At 37.1% G+C, this 16398-nt stretch overlaps 1 protein-coding gene across 3 annotated transcripts in view; it reads right to left on the bottom strand.

Moving 5' to 3' along the window:
* The window catches only part of SNX4 (sorting nexin 4), a 62276-nt gene that overhangs the window by 26459 nt on the left and 19419 nt on the right, over positions 1-16398 (bottom strand). For 2 of the 3 annotated variants that reach the window (XM_067738629.1, XM_067738630.1), the window contains exons 5-7: positions 16056-16103; positions 9075-9130; positions 5723-5795 (exon numbers count right to left, since the gene is read on the bottom strand). In XM_067738629.1, the coding sequence (XP_067594730.1) occupies positions 5723-5795; positions 9075-9130; positions 16056-16103 (177 nt within the window). The remainder of the gene's footprint in view (positions 1-5722; positions 5796-9074; positions 9131-16055; positions 16104-16398) is intronic. The other variant, XM_067738631.1, reaches the window with a different exon arrangement.

Genomic DNA, 16398 nt, shown 5'->3' with positions numbered 1-16398 from the left:
TCTAGGGCACGTAGGCTCAGTAGTTATGGCTCGCGGGTTCTAGAGCGCAGCCTCAGTAGTTGTGGTGCACAGGCTTAGTTGCTCATGCGGGATCTTCCCAGACCAGGGTTTGAACCTGTGTCCCCTGAATTGGCAGGAGGATTCTTAACCCCTGCACCACCAGGGAAGTTCCCAGGCAATATACCTCTGTGCTACTTTATCAAGTTAATGCCTTCTAACCAACTAACATTAGATATTTCAGTAACAGTAGAATTACAATTTAGGTCACTGAGATAAAATATGTACTGCCTAGAGACTTCCCTCGTGGTCCAGTGGTAAAGAATCTGCGTTCCAATGAAGGGGACGTGGGTTCTATCCCTGGTTGGGAAACTAAGATCCCATGTGCCGTGGGGCAACTAAGCCCACGCGCCACAACTACTGAGCCCAAGTGCCTCAACTAGAGAGCCTGCATGCCGCAAACTACAGAGCCCACGCACCACAACTAGAGAAAGAAAAAAAAAAAAACCCACGCGCCACAACTAGAGAGAAGCCCACGTGCCACAACAATGAGCCCAAGTGCTGCAACTAAGACCCGACGCAGCCAAACATTAAAATAAATGAAATAAATATTTTTAAAAACTACAAAAACAAAATAATGTACTGCCTAGCCATTCACACAAATTTTACAAAAGACAAAACAAAACACCATATGCAGTAATCTCCTTTACTTTCCCCCAAAGTATTATGGACATGAACTAGAAGATCAAAAGTCAATCCCACATAAAACCCTAAAAGAGAATTCCTAGTATATAATTTCCAAATGTAAACCCTGAATTTACATTCAACCCCTCTAGTTCCTTACTCAAACATGAGTAATTTGAGGAATTAGGCATTAACCATACAATAATTCTTAAACCTTTCAATACTTCAGCTTAAACTGAATGAACCACATTGTAAAAACCTGGAGCAGGCGTAGGAGGATCATAAAATGTTTTCCATCTCTCCTTGACCTGCTAGACTAGAGGGCAGCACACTACAGGTCCGCAGCTTGTTTTTGTAGTCTTACTGGAACACAGTCATACTCACTCATATTAGCACTGTCTATGGCTGCTTTCATAGCAGGGTTGAATAGCTTCAACAGGGACCATATGACCCAAACAGCTGAAAATATTTACTATCTGGCCTTCAGAAAAAGTTTGCCGACCCCTGTACTAGACTCCAATTTCAGGACAAAGTTCATAGTCTTTACTATGCTTGAAACTTTCCAGGGCTGTCCACAGACCTCTAAACTAATTTCTCTGGGATGTTATTTCCCAATTATTTTTTGAGAGCCCTACAGAGTGTCAAAGGTTGGTTGGTTGTTTAAAGTGGTTCCATTGTCAAGTAAGTTTGGGAAATACTGAGATTAAAATGTTTAACAGGTTTTTTTTCTGCAGGACTTTTTTGAACTTTAACACTATATACGAATCAGGACTATTGAGAGAGAGTTGGTTTGCAGTAGGGAACATGTTACAGGAATGGCATTCCAAAGAATATAAAATGGAAAATGTCACTCTAGAGTACTAACTTTTGCAGATCCTCGTACTTTTTTTTTTTTTTTTTTGCGGTATGCGGGCCTCTCACTGTTGTGGCCTCTCCCATTGCAGAGCACAGGCTCCGGACGCACAGGCTCAGCGGCCATGGCTCACAGGCCCAGCCACTCCGTGGCATGTGGGATCTTCCCGGACCGGGGCACGAACCCGCGTCCCCTGCATCGGCAGGCGGACTCTCAACCACTGCGCCACCAGGGAAGCCCCGTACCTTTTTTTTTTGGCCGCGCTGCATGGCATGCAGGATCTTAGTTCCCCAAACAGGGAGCGAACCCCGCCCCCTGCAGTGGAAATGAGGAGTCTTAACCACTGGACCGCCAGGGAAATCCCTAGATCCTCATACTTTTAAAGATCAAACGTTCTCCTGACAGCTGAGCATTTTATCATCTACCTACGATATTAAGTATAGAAGAGAGGGAAAGAACTTGTTAAATAACCACATAAGAATAAAAACTAGAACAACTTAAATACAAAATGCATACACAAAATAAATGTTCAAAGAAAGTTTCTGAATCGCCGGTATTTAAGTGGTTTTTTTTTTCTTTAAATTTTATCACTCCTGGCAGCTGATACAAAAGGAACTTTTACCATGATAATTAGAGTTCTGGAAAATACTTTGGTCCATAGAACATGACAAAAAGAGGCAAGAGTTCTCATACTCCAGAAAGGTGAGCAACCACACAAGGAACTACTCTATTGGTGAATGAGGCAACAAAGAGCCACTCAGCAGTTGTTACTGGACCAGCAATGTTTCTGGCATGAACTACTCATGGAAACAAATTGTTCTAGCCAACCGAGACATGAGATGATTAGTATCTAGATCATCAGGCAGTGAGAGAAAAGATGAAGTGAGGAAAAATTATAAACTATAGACCAAAAAATATCATTTCTAGAGAAAAGTAAAGACAAAAATGGCAGGTAAATAAATCATGAATTATTAAAACCTGAAACCAGATTAATTCAGTGGTCATTGGTAAGCAAGAATCATGGTGCCAGGTAAAGGGGGCTATACACAATGATTTAGTCTACACTGCCACTCAATTTCAATTCTGTTGACAAGCCTTTCTTTTTGAAAAGTGATCATCTGACAACTGACAGGGGAGGACTGACACCTAGCAAATAATATGACAACAGAAGAAATTTGACAGACTCATCTTATCATCCTCCCCAGTTCTGAATCATTTGCAACTATGGTAAGAATGTCTTCCCTATCCTCACTGAAGCAGTAGGGGATTAAATGTTAAAAAGGACACAAAGTCTTATGACAGTCTATTAGATAATCTTATTTGAAAAATCTGGACACATAGCTTTTCTTTTGAATTATCTCCTAAGGAGGCAATGATTATGAGATTTAGGACTCCTGATACTACTGCCAAATTCTTTCCCAAAGGAACTGTATGTAATACTTTACACAATGCCACTGTCACCAAATATTTCACAAACACTAGATATTACCATCTTTACATATGACTACAAATTAAATGTTAAATAGTGCCTCAATAATTTCAATTTACATTTTTTGAGTATTAGCAAAGTTAAACACTCCTCCCTCCCTTTTAAATTTGATTTCCCCTAGAGAGGCAGCAAATATGGTTGTAGGAAGTAAGGGATTTGGAGTAAGACAAATGTGAATTCAAATTCCAGCCCCTGGGACTTCCCTGGTGGTCCCGTGGTTAAGAATATGCCTTCCAATGCAGGGGACGTGGGTTCAATCCCAGGTCAGGGAACTAAGATCCCACATGCCAAGGGACCACACATAGAAAGAAGCCCATGAGCCACAACAAAGAGCCGGCATGCCACAACAAAAGATTCCACGTGCCGCAACGAAGACCAGTGCTGCAACTAAGACCCAGTGCAGCCAAAATAAATAAATAAATATTAAAAAAAAAAAAGATCCAGCTCCTTCTTACTTTAGGGTTTGACTTTTGAGAATTTATTAAACTACTCTTAGCCTTAGTATTATATCATTCTCTTGGAAATGTGGAAATGAACCTCATCATATGACTGAGGATTAAAGAAGATGACATTTGTAAGGTACCTGGCAATAAGCAAGGTGGCTCAATGAAAATCAATTCTCTTCTCCCTCAATCTACCTGAATTCACGTCCTCTGTCAATATACCATTTGTAGGTGGTTAAGAGCATGGGTTCTGGAGTCAGACAAAGGTTTGAATTCTGGCTTCATCATATCTATTTATAGTATAATATGAGGCAAGTTACTTAATTCATTTGCCTCTGCTTCCTAATCTATAAAATGGGGACAGTTACAGCACCTACCTTCAAAGGGCTACTATCGGAATTAGTTAAGAATAACACAATATGTTTGGCTGATATACAACAGTAAATAAATATTAGATTAGCATTATTTTCCTTTTGTCTTCGTTTACGAAACATAGATTATCTCATCTGAGTCTCACAACTCTATGAATAACACACTCATTCATATAACAAATATTTATGTAGTACCTACTATGTGCCAGGCAGATATTCCCATTTTCCAGCAAAGAAAACAAACTCTGAAAGGTTAGTGGATTTGCCTGAAGGACCTGGTAAATGCCAGAGACAAGTTCTAAATCCAGCTCCTCTCAGTCTAAGGCCACCTGCCCTTTCTGGTTGTTCTGTTTTGACGTCTTAAATATTAACTCTTTAACCTGTTAGTCATTTATTTTTTGCCTTTTCTACTTTCAAAAGAATTCTCCTTGTCAGAAAAGATAGCCAAATAATTCTATTTTCTCTTCGTCTGTTAACAATTCATCATCTGTATCAAACAGTGTCTAAGCCTTCTTCTCCTGACACTCTGAATGCTACAAAAAAGCCCTCACTGTGGTGATTTCTGTGTTGCTCGCAGGCTTCTGTCAGTGTTGGGCTATAACCTTCCATTTTTAAATGTTATATCACTGTCTATGACTAAACAGCCTTTCTCCTAATTTTAGAACAATCAAGATTTTAGCTATTCTGTATTTTCCATTGGCATTTATCTCATTTATACAGTCAGAATTTCAATTTCACTCACAGAACAAGTGCTGCCTTTCCTTTGAAGAGCTCAAGCTGTCTTTTATGTCAATTAAGTTTCTGAAGCCTGTTTTCATAAAGTTTAGGGTAAATATATCAATACCCAGAATTCTCTTACTTGTGTATTGTAAGCTCTCTGATGACAAGGTCATTTTTCTTTAAAGGTCATATTTCTTGTCAAATATACATTACTAACCAGTTCTCCCTGGCTGGTTATAATTAAATTCAAGAAGTAATTTATGTTACTGCTTTTTAAGATTTTTTAAACATAAAACTGTCAGCACGTACATCCATTTATTCATCCATTCAGTGAATATGTAGTGGGTGCCTACTCTGAGTCAGGCATTATTCTAGGGATTTGACAGTGAGAAAACAAACTCCTGCTCTTGGGAGCTCACATACACTAGTAGAGGAGATAATTAACAAATGAGTACAGAATACAATGTCACTGTTGCTATAAAGACAACAGTGATGACAGAAAATGACAGGCCTCTGAGCCTGCGCGTCCGGAGCCTGTGCTCCGCAACGGGAGAGGCCACAACAGTGAGAGGCCCGTGTACCACAAAAAAGAAAAAAACAAAAAACAAAAACCTTGAAAGAATAGGATATTATATGTAGATCTAAAATCCCACACTTAATTATATTCCAACAGTGAAATGGTAGGCCCTTCGATAAGATGTCAAAACAACCATATACAGACTACAGAGAAAACTATAGGCTAAAATTCTTCAAGTTATTTACACCAGAAAACATTTCACGTTTTTTTAAAAAATGCAATTTAGGTGATGAACACACCAAATTTGAATATAAAAATCAGTTATTCATCATAAATATCTTCCATTACTTAAAAACATAACGATTAAATGAGAAGCACTTCCTTTTTTTTTTTTTTTTTTTTTTTTTGTGGTACGTGGGCCTCTCACCACTGTGGCATCTCCTGCCGCGGAGCACAGGCTCCGGACGCGCAGGCCCAGCGGCCGTGGCTCACGGGTCCAGCCGCTCCGCGGCATGTGGGATCTTCCCAGACTGGGGCACGAACCCGTGTCCCCTGCATCGGCAGGCGGACTCTCAACCACTGTGCCACCAGGGAAGCCCAAGCACTTCCTTTTTAATGTCTGTCAAAAAGTTCTTGGGGACCACTTACAGCTCTGACTCGAAGAAGATGTGAGATGACAGACTGTAGTTCATCACTGTAGTGTTTTAGTTCTGTAAATCTCCTGAAACAGGAAACAAAACATCATTTTTCTCATGAAAAGTCAAAAACTGAAAGACAAAATAGCAGTTCCTGAGAATAATAAAACTGATTCTATTTAACTATTTGCTAGCCTTAAACATTTACACACCGATGCAAACTCAGAAAGTTCTAAAACAAAATAACCATATTTTCTCTAGATATTTTTAAAGCCAAGAAAAGACTTTATAATTTACACTGTGGAACTGAGATAGAGATAATATTTGTTAGTTTGAAAACAAAAAAACAGGAAAAAATTTATGGTGCTAAGAAAATCTTATGGTGCAACCATAAACTCATTGCCTCTAACAATCTTCATGCTGCTCAGTAATCTTTGTTTCTATAATCTGATGTCTGCCGTTCTCCATAAGACCTGAAACTTCTATTACCACCGTTCTTCCAGCAATGTAACACCTGACCTCACCCTCCTCAAAAATTTGTTTCCCTGACATCAGTGTTAATTTCTCATGATTTTCCTTTTACTCTCTGGTCATTCCTAAAGTCTCCTTTGCAGGACTCACTCCCTTCACTCATCTCTTATACCGCCAACTTTAGTGTGCAAAGGACTCCTGAAGTGTTTGCTAAGAGCACTACTGAGGGCCTCTCAGTAAAAGAGGGCATGAGTAACCACCACAACTGTACACAGGAATAAATTCAGGAATCTGAATTTATAACAAACGCATTCACAGGATTCAGATGCTGGCAATCCTCAGATTACACTTTGGAAAACGCCCTTCAAGCACTGGCTTCTTTAGGATTCAGCCCTAGGTCCTCAACCATTTTACAACCAATCTTGCAATCTACACACTCTGTGTGACTTATTCACAAAGCTTCACAATTATGATCTACATGCTGCTGAACTCCAAATATATAACTCCAGCCCAAATCTCTCCTAAAAGCCATATCTGTGAAGCCAACTAACTAGCAGACATTTGTACCTGTTTACATATCCAAAGCTCAACTTATCTTCCCCTATCCCATCAAATCTCTCTCCTCTATTCCCTAGCAGTTTAAACAATGAAACCTAGGTGCCACCTGTATTTCCTTCTCCTCTCTTTCATCCCATACATTCTACCACTCACTCAGTCTACCTCCTAAATATTAGCCAAGTATTGCCACAAAAAGTAGAGACTCAAGGTCCTCCTCCTCACTGCTTTTAACAGTCTAGTTTGAACAAAAATAAACATGCATGAAGAGGTATCTTTGAAACCTCTGAAACAATCTTTCTGGTTTTCTACATTTTAAGAAAGAATGGAATTACAGTATTTTAGTGATATAAACTATTTCAGTAATGGTATGAATAATAATTAGTCTATTGGGCCAGACAGACCTAGAACAGGGATTCTGTATATTAAAAATCTGTTACAACAATGACTGATATAGATAATTCTCTTATCTAAAACTTAAGGCAAACAAATTCTATTACCAATTATACATTAATTATATACTTGAACAAGAACTTAGGAGCAAAAAATTACCTTGTTTATGTTATTGGTCATATCACATTTAAAATTCTATATATAATGTAGAATATTAAACAAAATTTAGCAATCTAGAAAAGCTGGTAGGTCAGAAAAGGGAAGACATTCAGTTGACAAAATATTTTTCATTAAATTAAAAAACATTCAACTGACAAAACAATAATATTAAATATTAATTTAAAAACTGTCTCATCTACATGCTCCTCCAATGAATGTACATTCACCAATGTCATAAACTTTGCTGCTTAGGTTTTCCAAAGCTTTTTTTGGAGGGTGACATAATTTAGTTCTTAACCTAGAGAACATCTCATATACCATGGATGTCATTATAGCCCTTATAAAAACTGCAGTGGAACCTTAAATGCATATTACAAAGCAAAAGCCTTTCTGAGAATGCTCCGTATTGTATGATACAACATTCTGGAAAAGGCAAAACTATGGGAACAGTAAAAAGATCAGTGGTTGCCAGGGCTATGGGGAGGGAAGGATAAATAGGCAGAGCAAAGAGGATTTTTAGGGCAGTGAAAATACTTTTTATGATACTGTAATGACACATACATGTCATTATACATTAGTCAAAACCCATAGAACATATAACACCAAGAGTAAACCCTAATGTAAACTATGGACTTCGAGAGGGTAACAATGAGTCAATGTAGGTTCGTCAATCATAACAAATGTACCACTTTGGTAAGGGATAATGGGGGCGGCTCTGTATCTCTAGGGGCAGCTGTGTAAGTGTAGGGGCAGAGGGTACCTGGGAGCTCTGTACTTTCCACTTAATTTTGCTAGGAACCTAAAACTACTCTAAGAAATAAAGTCTATTAAAAAAATAAAATAAAAACCTCAATGGTTACCATCACTATTTCTTAATTACCAAACTTTAAAATATTTATTTATATTTTATATTCAAAATGTATAATAAAAACCAGAGGCACAATGTTAATGTGTTATGGTTTATAAAGTCCAGCACAATAGGCTATCAGACTATGCAAACTTGGCCTTTGTCTGCTAAGAATTTACACTATGTAGAAGTTAACGCTGAAGGCCTGACTAGAGAAATTCTAACAGACCTCATAAACTTGGTCACCAAATATGGAAAAGCCTCATCTACCTAAGCACATTTCTACCTGGAAAGTATAGCTGAAGCAAGCTTCAGGTAAAGGTCCATATAATGAAGAGCCTGAATTATCCACCAAATTCAGAGAATGAACAAAACCAAATCTTAAATACCTAGATCCCACCCTAAGGAAAGTTATTTCTGAATACACCAGTTTTCTTTAATACAGAAATGCTCTCACAAACACCAAAGTGACACTGATGAAGTCAGGTAACTGTCATATAAATACATCTCCACGAAATTATTATACTAGTATGCAACTATCAAGTTTTTTTGCTATTCAAAGTAGATAGTTTATTATTAAAATAAATATTATCTTGAGTTTTGTACATATCTGACAAGCAAAGTCTAATAAGAAAAACTATTTTATATGAAATTAAAATTATTTTTCTCATTTTTCTGATACCTTAAGCAACACTCAATAAATCCTTCTAGGAAAAAGCAGTGGTTTAATTTTCTAAAACTTCAGTTACTTACAACCTTAATCCCAATTAAATTACCAAATTTCAAAATCAGTTTTAGACTGTAAAAGGATTTCACTAACGTGAATTACTATTTAAAATATTTAGCAAATAAAGTGCATACATTCAGAAATGAAAAATTAAATAGATTGATAGGCACCATTCAAAACAACATTGTAACTGTTATTAAAACAAAACCTTACTTGTCTGGGTTTTTCACTCTGAATGTTGCATTAAGCGCTTTTAACCTGGAGTCTGCCTGGAAAAAATAATTTATTCACTTAATACAATTACATTTCAGGGTTTAAATCCAAACAGTTTTATTTTCCCTTTAGAATTAAGATGCTCAAGTACAGTTTTCTTCGTATCATTTGTGTCAAACACATTAAACATACCCCAAAAAACAGCTTAGTAGTTATTTTTTAAAACACTACAAAAATATTTATAAATTAAACTGAACACATGGCATTCAGTAATACCAAAGTAAAACAACTGTAAACACCAATACACTAGCAACCATATACCTCTGCATTATTATAACAAAATAGGTCTCATGTGAAAAAAGTAGTTTACTTTTTCTCTAAATCAAGAAAAACAATGATCTATGTATATAAACTAAATAAAACTACTGCTTTGAAGCCTGTGCATTACTGAGAGTCGTTCTCAGATGGAATGTAAACCAAATGTACATTGGTTTTTCTCATTTTCATAATCAGTATTTTAGAAAATAAAGAAATATGGAAATGCCTGTACTAAATTAAAACTAGCTAGATGAGGACTTCCCTGGTGGTACAGGTTTGATCCCTGGTCAGGGAACTAAGATCCCACATACTTGAGGTGCGGCCAAAAAAAACCAAGCTAGATGACATCAAATTAATTCCTTTCTAGCTGGCAGGAAATGTTACAACTTTTTAACTACCTTTACTTATTTCTAGATATTTCAACACAACTATTTAACTACCTTTACTTATTTCTACCCTAACTTATTTCAAAGGAGAGACAGAAGGATCAACATGAAATAATAATTTCATTGTATAAATTTATACTTAATATAGCCAAATCCTCTCCTCTTATCATATGTTCTCATTAAAATAAAAAAATTATAAATAAATAAATATATATATATATATATTTTTTCTGACCAAGGCACAAAAATGATACGGTTCATAAAAGGTAGCTCAATCAGTAATCAATTTCATGATGTGGTTTGGTTTTGAAAATCCCAATCAGCTTGAATATTTTATATTATTCCAACTTATAAGCCCTAATTACAAATACTCCCAAAATAATAAACAAACAAAAGCAAAACTACTAGGGCTCCCCAGATTACATGGCTGAAGAAATAAAAACAAATGCAACAAATACACCACTCCATAAACCCAGCCTCCTAAACCTTCAGACCAAAAGCAATTCAAACAGCTATCAAGAATATCTAAAGCTCAATTTGTCATTGAATTCAGGGGATTCTCTTATTTCTAAAATGGGTATTTTATCAATTCTTGACCTTTCTTACACCTCAAGGGCAAAGGAGCTAATGCATGTGAAAGTCCTTACAATTAAAGCAACTATGAATTTAAGGCATATAATATTACTCCCTTATGTTCTTTAAGTGAATTCAAATCACTAAACATCAACGTGTTAATGACTTTATAGTCACGTGCAAATGAGATTCTTTAAATAAGGATGAAATTACATAAAAACCATCAGTAAAAAAGAAAATTTTCATGTGTATCTTTTTCTGAATCTCATACTTAATACTACCAATTAATTTATTTTTTACTTTTAATATTACCATCTTACCACTATAGAAGGCATATAAAATGTAAACCATCACCATCCTAACCTTTGCTTACCAAGCATTCTGTCAGGTCAGTCCATCATAACACCCCACTCAACCTGCTCATCATTTCACAAGATTCCATAATAAGAGAAATTGCTTAAAATGTCATCAAATCAGAAACTTCTCCCCAAAGCTAGATCTCTAAACACCTACCTAGGCTGTTCCAAATCTGACGGTTACCATTCATCCATCTTATCAGGTTCCTCACTAAATATCTAAAGAAGCCCTTATATAATTGTTTCATACCACCCTACTTTATCTCCTTTAATACAGCACTATCTGAAATCCGCTGAGTTGTTTTCTTGTTTCCTAGCTGTCCACTAGAATATAAGAGCCACAAGAAAAGCACAATGTGAATGGGGCTCCTAGAGTTGCACAATGGCTGCCACGGCAATACTTTAATCTTCTTTGTTCATTCCTGTAACCCCAATGCCTCCCAATGCCTGGCACAAGAAAAACATGCGATAAGTATTGGCTGAATGAAAAAAATAACCCCGACTATTCTACAGCCCCAACTTAACTTCCTTTCCCATGTTCTTTAATCCCCACCTCTCCTTCCCTTTCCAATTACTATTACATACTTTACTTTCCTTGTCCTAGACCTTGTCTTTCCTTTATTTCATTTTCAGGTTCTTCCCCCAAACCTTGCCTAGTAAACCATTACCAGCTTGCCCTCTCTCTAACATTCTTCCTTTACCCGCTAGGTTGACTCCACTGCAGGTTCCTCACTATTCAGGTCTCAGCTCAAATGTTCTCTCTTCAACCATGTGATGCAGTTTGCCCAGGACAGTCCTGGCTTACACCTGTTGTCCCTAATCTAATTATTAGCAGACCCCCTTTTTATTCTCAAAAGTGTCCCCATTTGAACAATAAATTTTATTGTCACCTATCTCAAAATAACCCCTAGAAAAAAATCCCTGCTGTCATAATCTCTCACAGTAATGTTTCACTTTATATCACCTATAACTTTCAAAGTATCTTAAATAAATGTTAACTTAAAGTCTCCAACTACTTACAATACAAACTCCATAAGAACATGGGGATAATGAATGTTTCCAGCGTATTCGCTGTTGTATCCACAGCACCTAGAAGGGTACCTGACAGTCTGTAGGCACCCAGCATTTGGAATCTCCAGGATTAGCAGAGATCCTAAAGGCCCAGATCTCTCTGGCAGTCCCTGCTCCAAGCAACAGACAGGGTTCTGGATTCTTCTGAGTCAGCCTAAAATCATTTAAGGTTTGGGCATACGGATGACACTTACTTTCATGTAAGTAACTTACTGAGAGAATTGAGTTAAAATGATATTACTTTAAACTAAAGTATTGGGTGGAGGACTTCCCTGGTGGCACAGTGATTAAGAATCCGCCTGCCAATGCAGGAGACATGGGTTCGAGCCCTGGTCTGGGAAGATCCCACATGCCACAGAGCAACTAAGCCTGTGTGCCACAACTACTGAGCCTGTGCTCTAGAGCCCGACGAGCGACAACTACTGAGCCCGCGAGCCACAACTACTGAAGCCTGCATGCCTAGAGCCCATTCTGTGCAACAAAGAGAAGCCACCACAATGAGAAGCCCTCACACTGCAACGAAGAGTAGCCCCTGCTTGCCGCAATTAGAGAAAGCCTGCGCACAGCAACAAAGACCCAACGCAGCCAAAAATAAAATTAATTAATTTTTTTAAAAAGAGGGAACTGAAAACAGACAAATACCATATGATTTTTTAAAATAAATAAATAAATAATAAAGTACTGGGTGGGCCAAAAGTTTTCTTCGGTCTTTTCCGTAAGATGGCTCTAGTAGCACTTAGCTGTCTTTAACTTCATTCGAAACAATTTTGTTAGACTGTATGCGACGGCTGTCATATCAGCAAGCATTTAAAAAAAGACTTAACAAAATTGGTGAATTTTTGTGTAGCAATTTTAATACTGAAGATGGAAGAAAAAAAGCATTTTCGGCATATTATGCTTTATTATTTCAAGAAAGGTAAAAACGCAACTGAAACGCACAGAAAGTTTTGTGCAGTGTATGGAGAAGGTGCTGTGACTAATCGAACATGTCAAAAGTGGTTTGTGAAGTTGTGTGCTGGAGATTTCTTGCTGGACAGTGCTCCACGGTCGGGCAGACCAGTTCAAGTAGACAGCAATCAAATTGAAACGATAATTGACAACAATCAACATCATACCACCATGAAGTCACTTTCTCGAGTTCCTCATCTAAAAAACTGGAATAATATTAAACTAACCTCAAAGGTACTGAGGCAACTGTCAGCAAAAAAACATGACCGTGTATTAGAGTACAGTGCTTAAGCACATAGTAAACATTTAATGTTAATGATATTCAGATAAGATACTGCTTTAGGTTCTAACTTTTTTTTTCTTTTTTTTTTTTTACCAATTTTGATAATCTTCTAAAATTATCTTCCCTAAAAATATTCTTATCTGTCATCTTACAGCAATGGTTCTTAAGTTTTAGGCTCGTGGGAATCATATGTCTGGAATGAACTCTAGGATTCAGTATTTTGAACAAACAATCCCAGCAAATTGAGACTCATGAAGCCAACTGACCACATTTTAAGAAACACTGAATTAAAAAAAATTTTTTTTAATCAAAAAACTAGTTCCACGCTAAAAAAAAGAAGAAAGAAACGCTGAATTATGAGTACTCAGCCAGCAATTCAACCTTTTCTTGAAGCCTCAAGGTAACCACTATAAACAACTAATACTGAATCCACCTGTGACACAGTGAAGCCCTAGGGGTTACATAGGTGTGTGGGGATTTGGCCCCATGCCAGAGGCCTCCATACTGCAGTGTCTGACTCTCAGATCACTGTTATCCTTTACTAGCAGGCTCAGCTGTCAATTTCACTATCGTAACAGTGTGCCTGTCTCCGGCAGTATTCACTTTTAGACCTCTTAAATTTTCTTCCAATATGCTGTAGCCTAGAAAACAGATAGCCAAGTTTATTTGAATAACTATAATAAAATTAAGTGGGGGGCTTCCCTGGTGGCGCAGTGGTTGAGAGTCCGCCTGCCGATGCAGGGGACATGGGTTCGTGCCCCGGTCTGGGAGGATCCCGCATGCAGTGGAGCAGCTGGGCCCGTGAGCCATGGCCGCTGAGCCTGCGCGTCTGGAGCCTGTGCTCCGCAGTGGGAGAGGCCACAGCAGTGAGAGGCCCGTGTTCGGCAAAAAAAAAAAAAAAAATTAAGTGGGTACTATCTGAAAGGACCAAAGTATATCTGTAAGTACTATAGTAAGTTATGTTACATCCATTTGAACATCTCAGAAGTCAGTTCTAAATACCCCCTTTCAACTGTGATTGGGTTAGTTGTAACTGCCAAATACATGACCTCCAGATAAGTGAAGTGTGTGTCTTTCTCTCTCTATCTCTCGGACACCCTCACATACGTTTGTATGTATGCATGCACGTACGGGTGTGTATGTGTAGTCCTAAAAGGTCCCATTTCACTTCCCTGGTGCCGCAGTGGTTAAGACTCCATGCTCCCAACGCAGGGGCCACAAGTTTATTCCCTGGTCAGGGAACTAGATCCCACATGCATGCCACAACTAACAGTTCACATGACACAACTAAGGGGCCGGCGAGCCACAACTGAGGAGCCCGTGAGACACAACTAAGGAGCCCACGGGCCACAACTAAGGAGCCCATGTGCCACAACTAAGACCCAGCACAACCAAATAAATAAATAAATATTTTTTTAAAAAACCCTGCTTCTTTAAAAATAAGTCCCAATTCCTTGCACGGGTCTCCGAATTCTCCCCATACATTTTATGTCTGGTTCATTTCATTTAAATTCTGACTTTTCAAATTATTGTGTACAGAGTATTACCTTTCAAAGATTTTATGAAAGTGAAACTAAGATTTCACCGTAAGGCTACCCAAATACAAAACATTGTATCTAAACACTTAAATAGCACCTACACACAAGATTCAAAGCACTCTGTAAAGAGCATAGTCTATATGGATGGAGAAATTTAGGAGTTTTCTCAAGGCCACCCAAGTTATGGCCAAAAACTGAGTTAAGGACAAACAACTGATAACTAGTTACTAAACTAATGACTAAATCAACGACGAAAATTTTTAAAATTTTCTTTTTATATAAAGAGATATCACTAAAAAATATATATTTTAGTTTGCTCTTTTCTTTATTACTGGCTCCTAAGAAATCTTGGACTAGTTCTCAGAAAATTGTATCAAAATATAAATAATTTTTTAAAGTTTAGAGTTATTTCAAACCATCTCTAAACCAAAATTCCAGCATTCTCTCTGAGCACCATAATGAATTATAGCCAAGAAAATACTAATTTTTTCATGTTATCTGCCAACAATATATTTATAAGTTAAAATTTATAAATATGACAGAATTAGATACTTGATTATATTTTTTGTGCAGACAAAAAATTTTCTCGTCTTTTTATGTTAAAATTAAAATACCTATATACCAATGCATAAATCTCTAGGGGGTGTTCTTAAAATTACTGTAAAGACATTTTGTTCTTGTTGCCTAGACCTACCGAATTTTGTTACTGCATTATCATGTGAATTGTTTATCAATTTATATATTATATCAATTTATATTACTTTTTCTTCTTACCTATTCAGTTTACACAAGAGATGAAAACTTTAAAAAATTTGCAAGCACCAGTGTTAAATTACTTTTGGGAACAAGAGGGAGAGCAGACTGGAGTTAGAGTGGCCATCTTATGACCAACATGCTCTTTAATTTTTAGATAACAGTTCCATTCCCAGACACTAATTCTAATGAACGAATATGAAAAGCTGTCAAAATCTAATTAGGCCTGTATTACTAACAGATGCTAATACAAAATGAATCCTATGCCCACTCAAAACTGGCCATGTCCCAGTAGACAGAAGAAGCATGACTGATGGTTCATCTTCTAGTCTGCTAAGACTGGAAAACCCAAGATCAATTCTTCAGAAGTGTCTCTCCTATTTAATAGAGTGAGCAATTTTGGGGGCACCACCGATAGTGGCAGTGATAAGGACAGAGGGAAGAAAAAAATATACAATGTATGACATGACTAAACTGTGGGAAAAATCTATAGCCTGTATCTAAATTACTGCTTCAAAATCTTCTTTCCCAATAGAATTAAACTCATAAATATGCCCATTATAGTCTCACTATTAACAAAAATTACACCAATCAAAAATACACTGCATTGTTTCTTTAAAAACTTTACCAATGATATTAGATGCAAGGCCAATTTCCAACATTCGCTCATTCAATAAACAGCAAGTACCCATTAAGTGCATGGCACTAGGAACTGTAAAGGAATGTAACAAATTATTTCAGGCAATTATCCTTACCTTCAGCTGAAATCCGGTTTCATTCACAGTCTCCTTCCAGTTACCTTCCTAAAAATTAAAGTTAATTTTAGATATCATAGCAAAATAGCCCGTAAGGAATATTCCAAATTAAATATCTATCGTTCTGTTCTTCTTTCAGGGGAGATGGGAGAGAAAGGTTAAAAAAGAATTCCTTTCACTGCAAAATTAAACATACAATCCAGATTCCAAAAGATTACCAAAGATGGACTCAAGATTTTATAGACCTGGGCTTCAAAAAACTAAAGGCTAATTCTGATACCATTTAAGTGATACCAAAAAGTACCATCTTTAGTATCTTTAAGTATAAAAACATTAGCCAAAA

The sequence above is a fragment of the Pseudorca crassidens genome, chromosome 5 (genome assembly GCF_039906515.1).
Source record: "Pseudorca crassidens isolate mPseCra1 chromosome 5, mPseCra1.hap1, whole genome shotgun sequence".
In the NCBI taxonomy this organism is placed as follows: domain Eukaryota; kingdom Metazoa; phylum Chordata; class Mammalia; order Artiodactyla; family Delphinidae; genus Pseudorca; species Pseudorca crassidens.
This window is presented reverse-complemented; position numbering and strand designations above follow the sequence as displayed.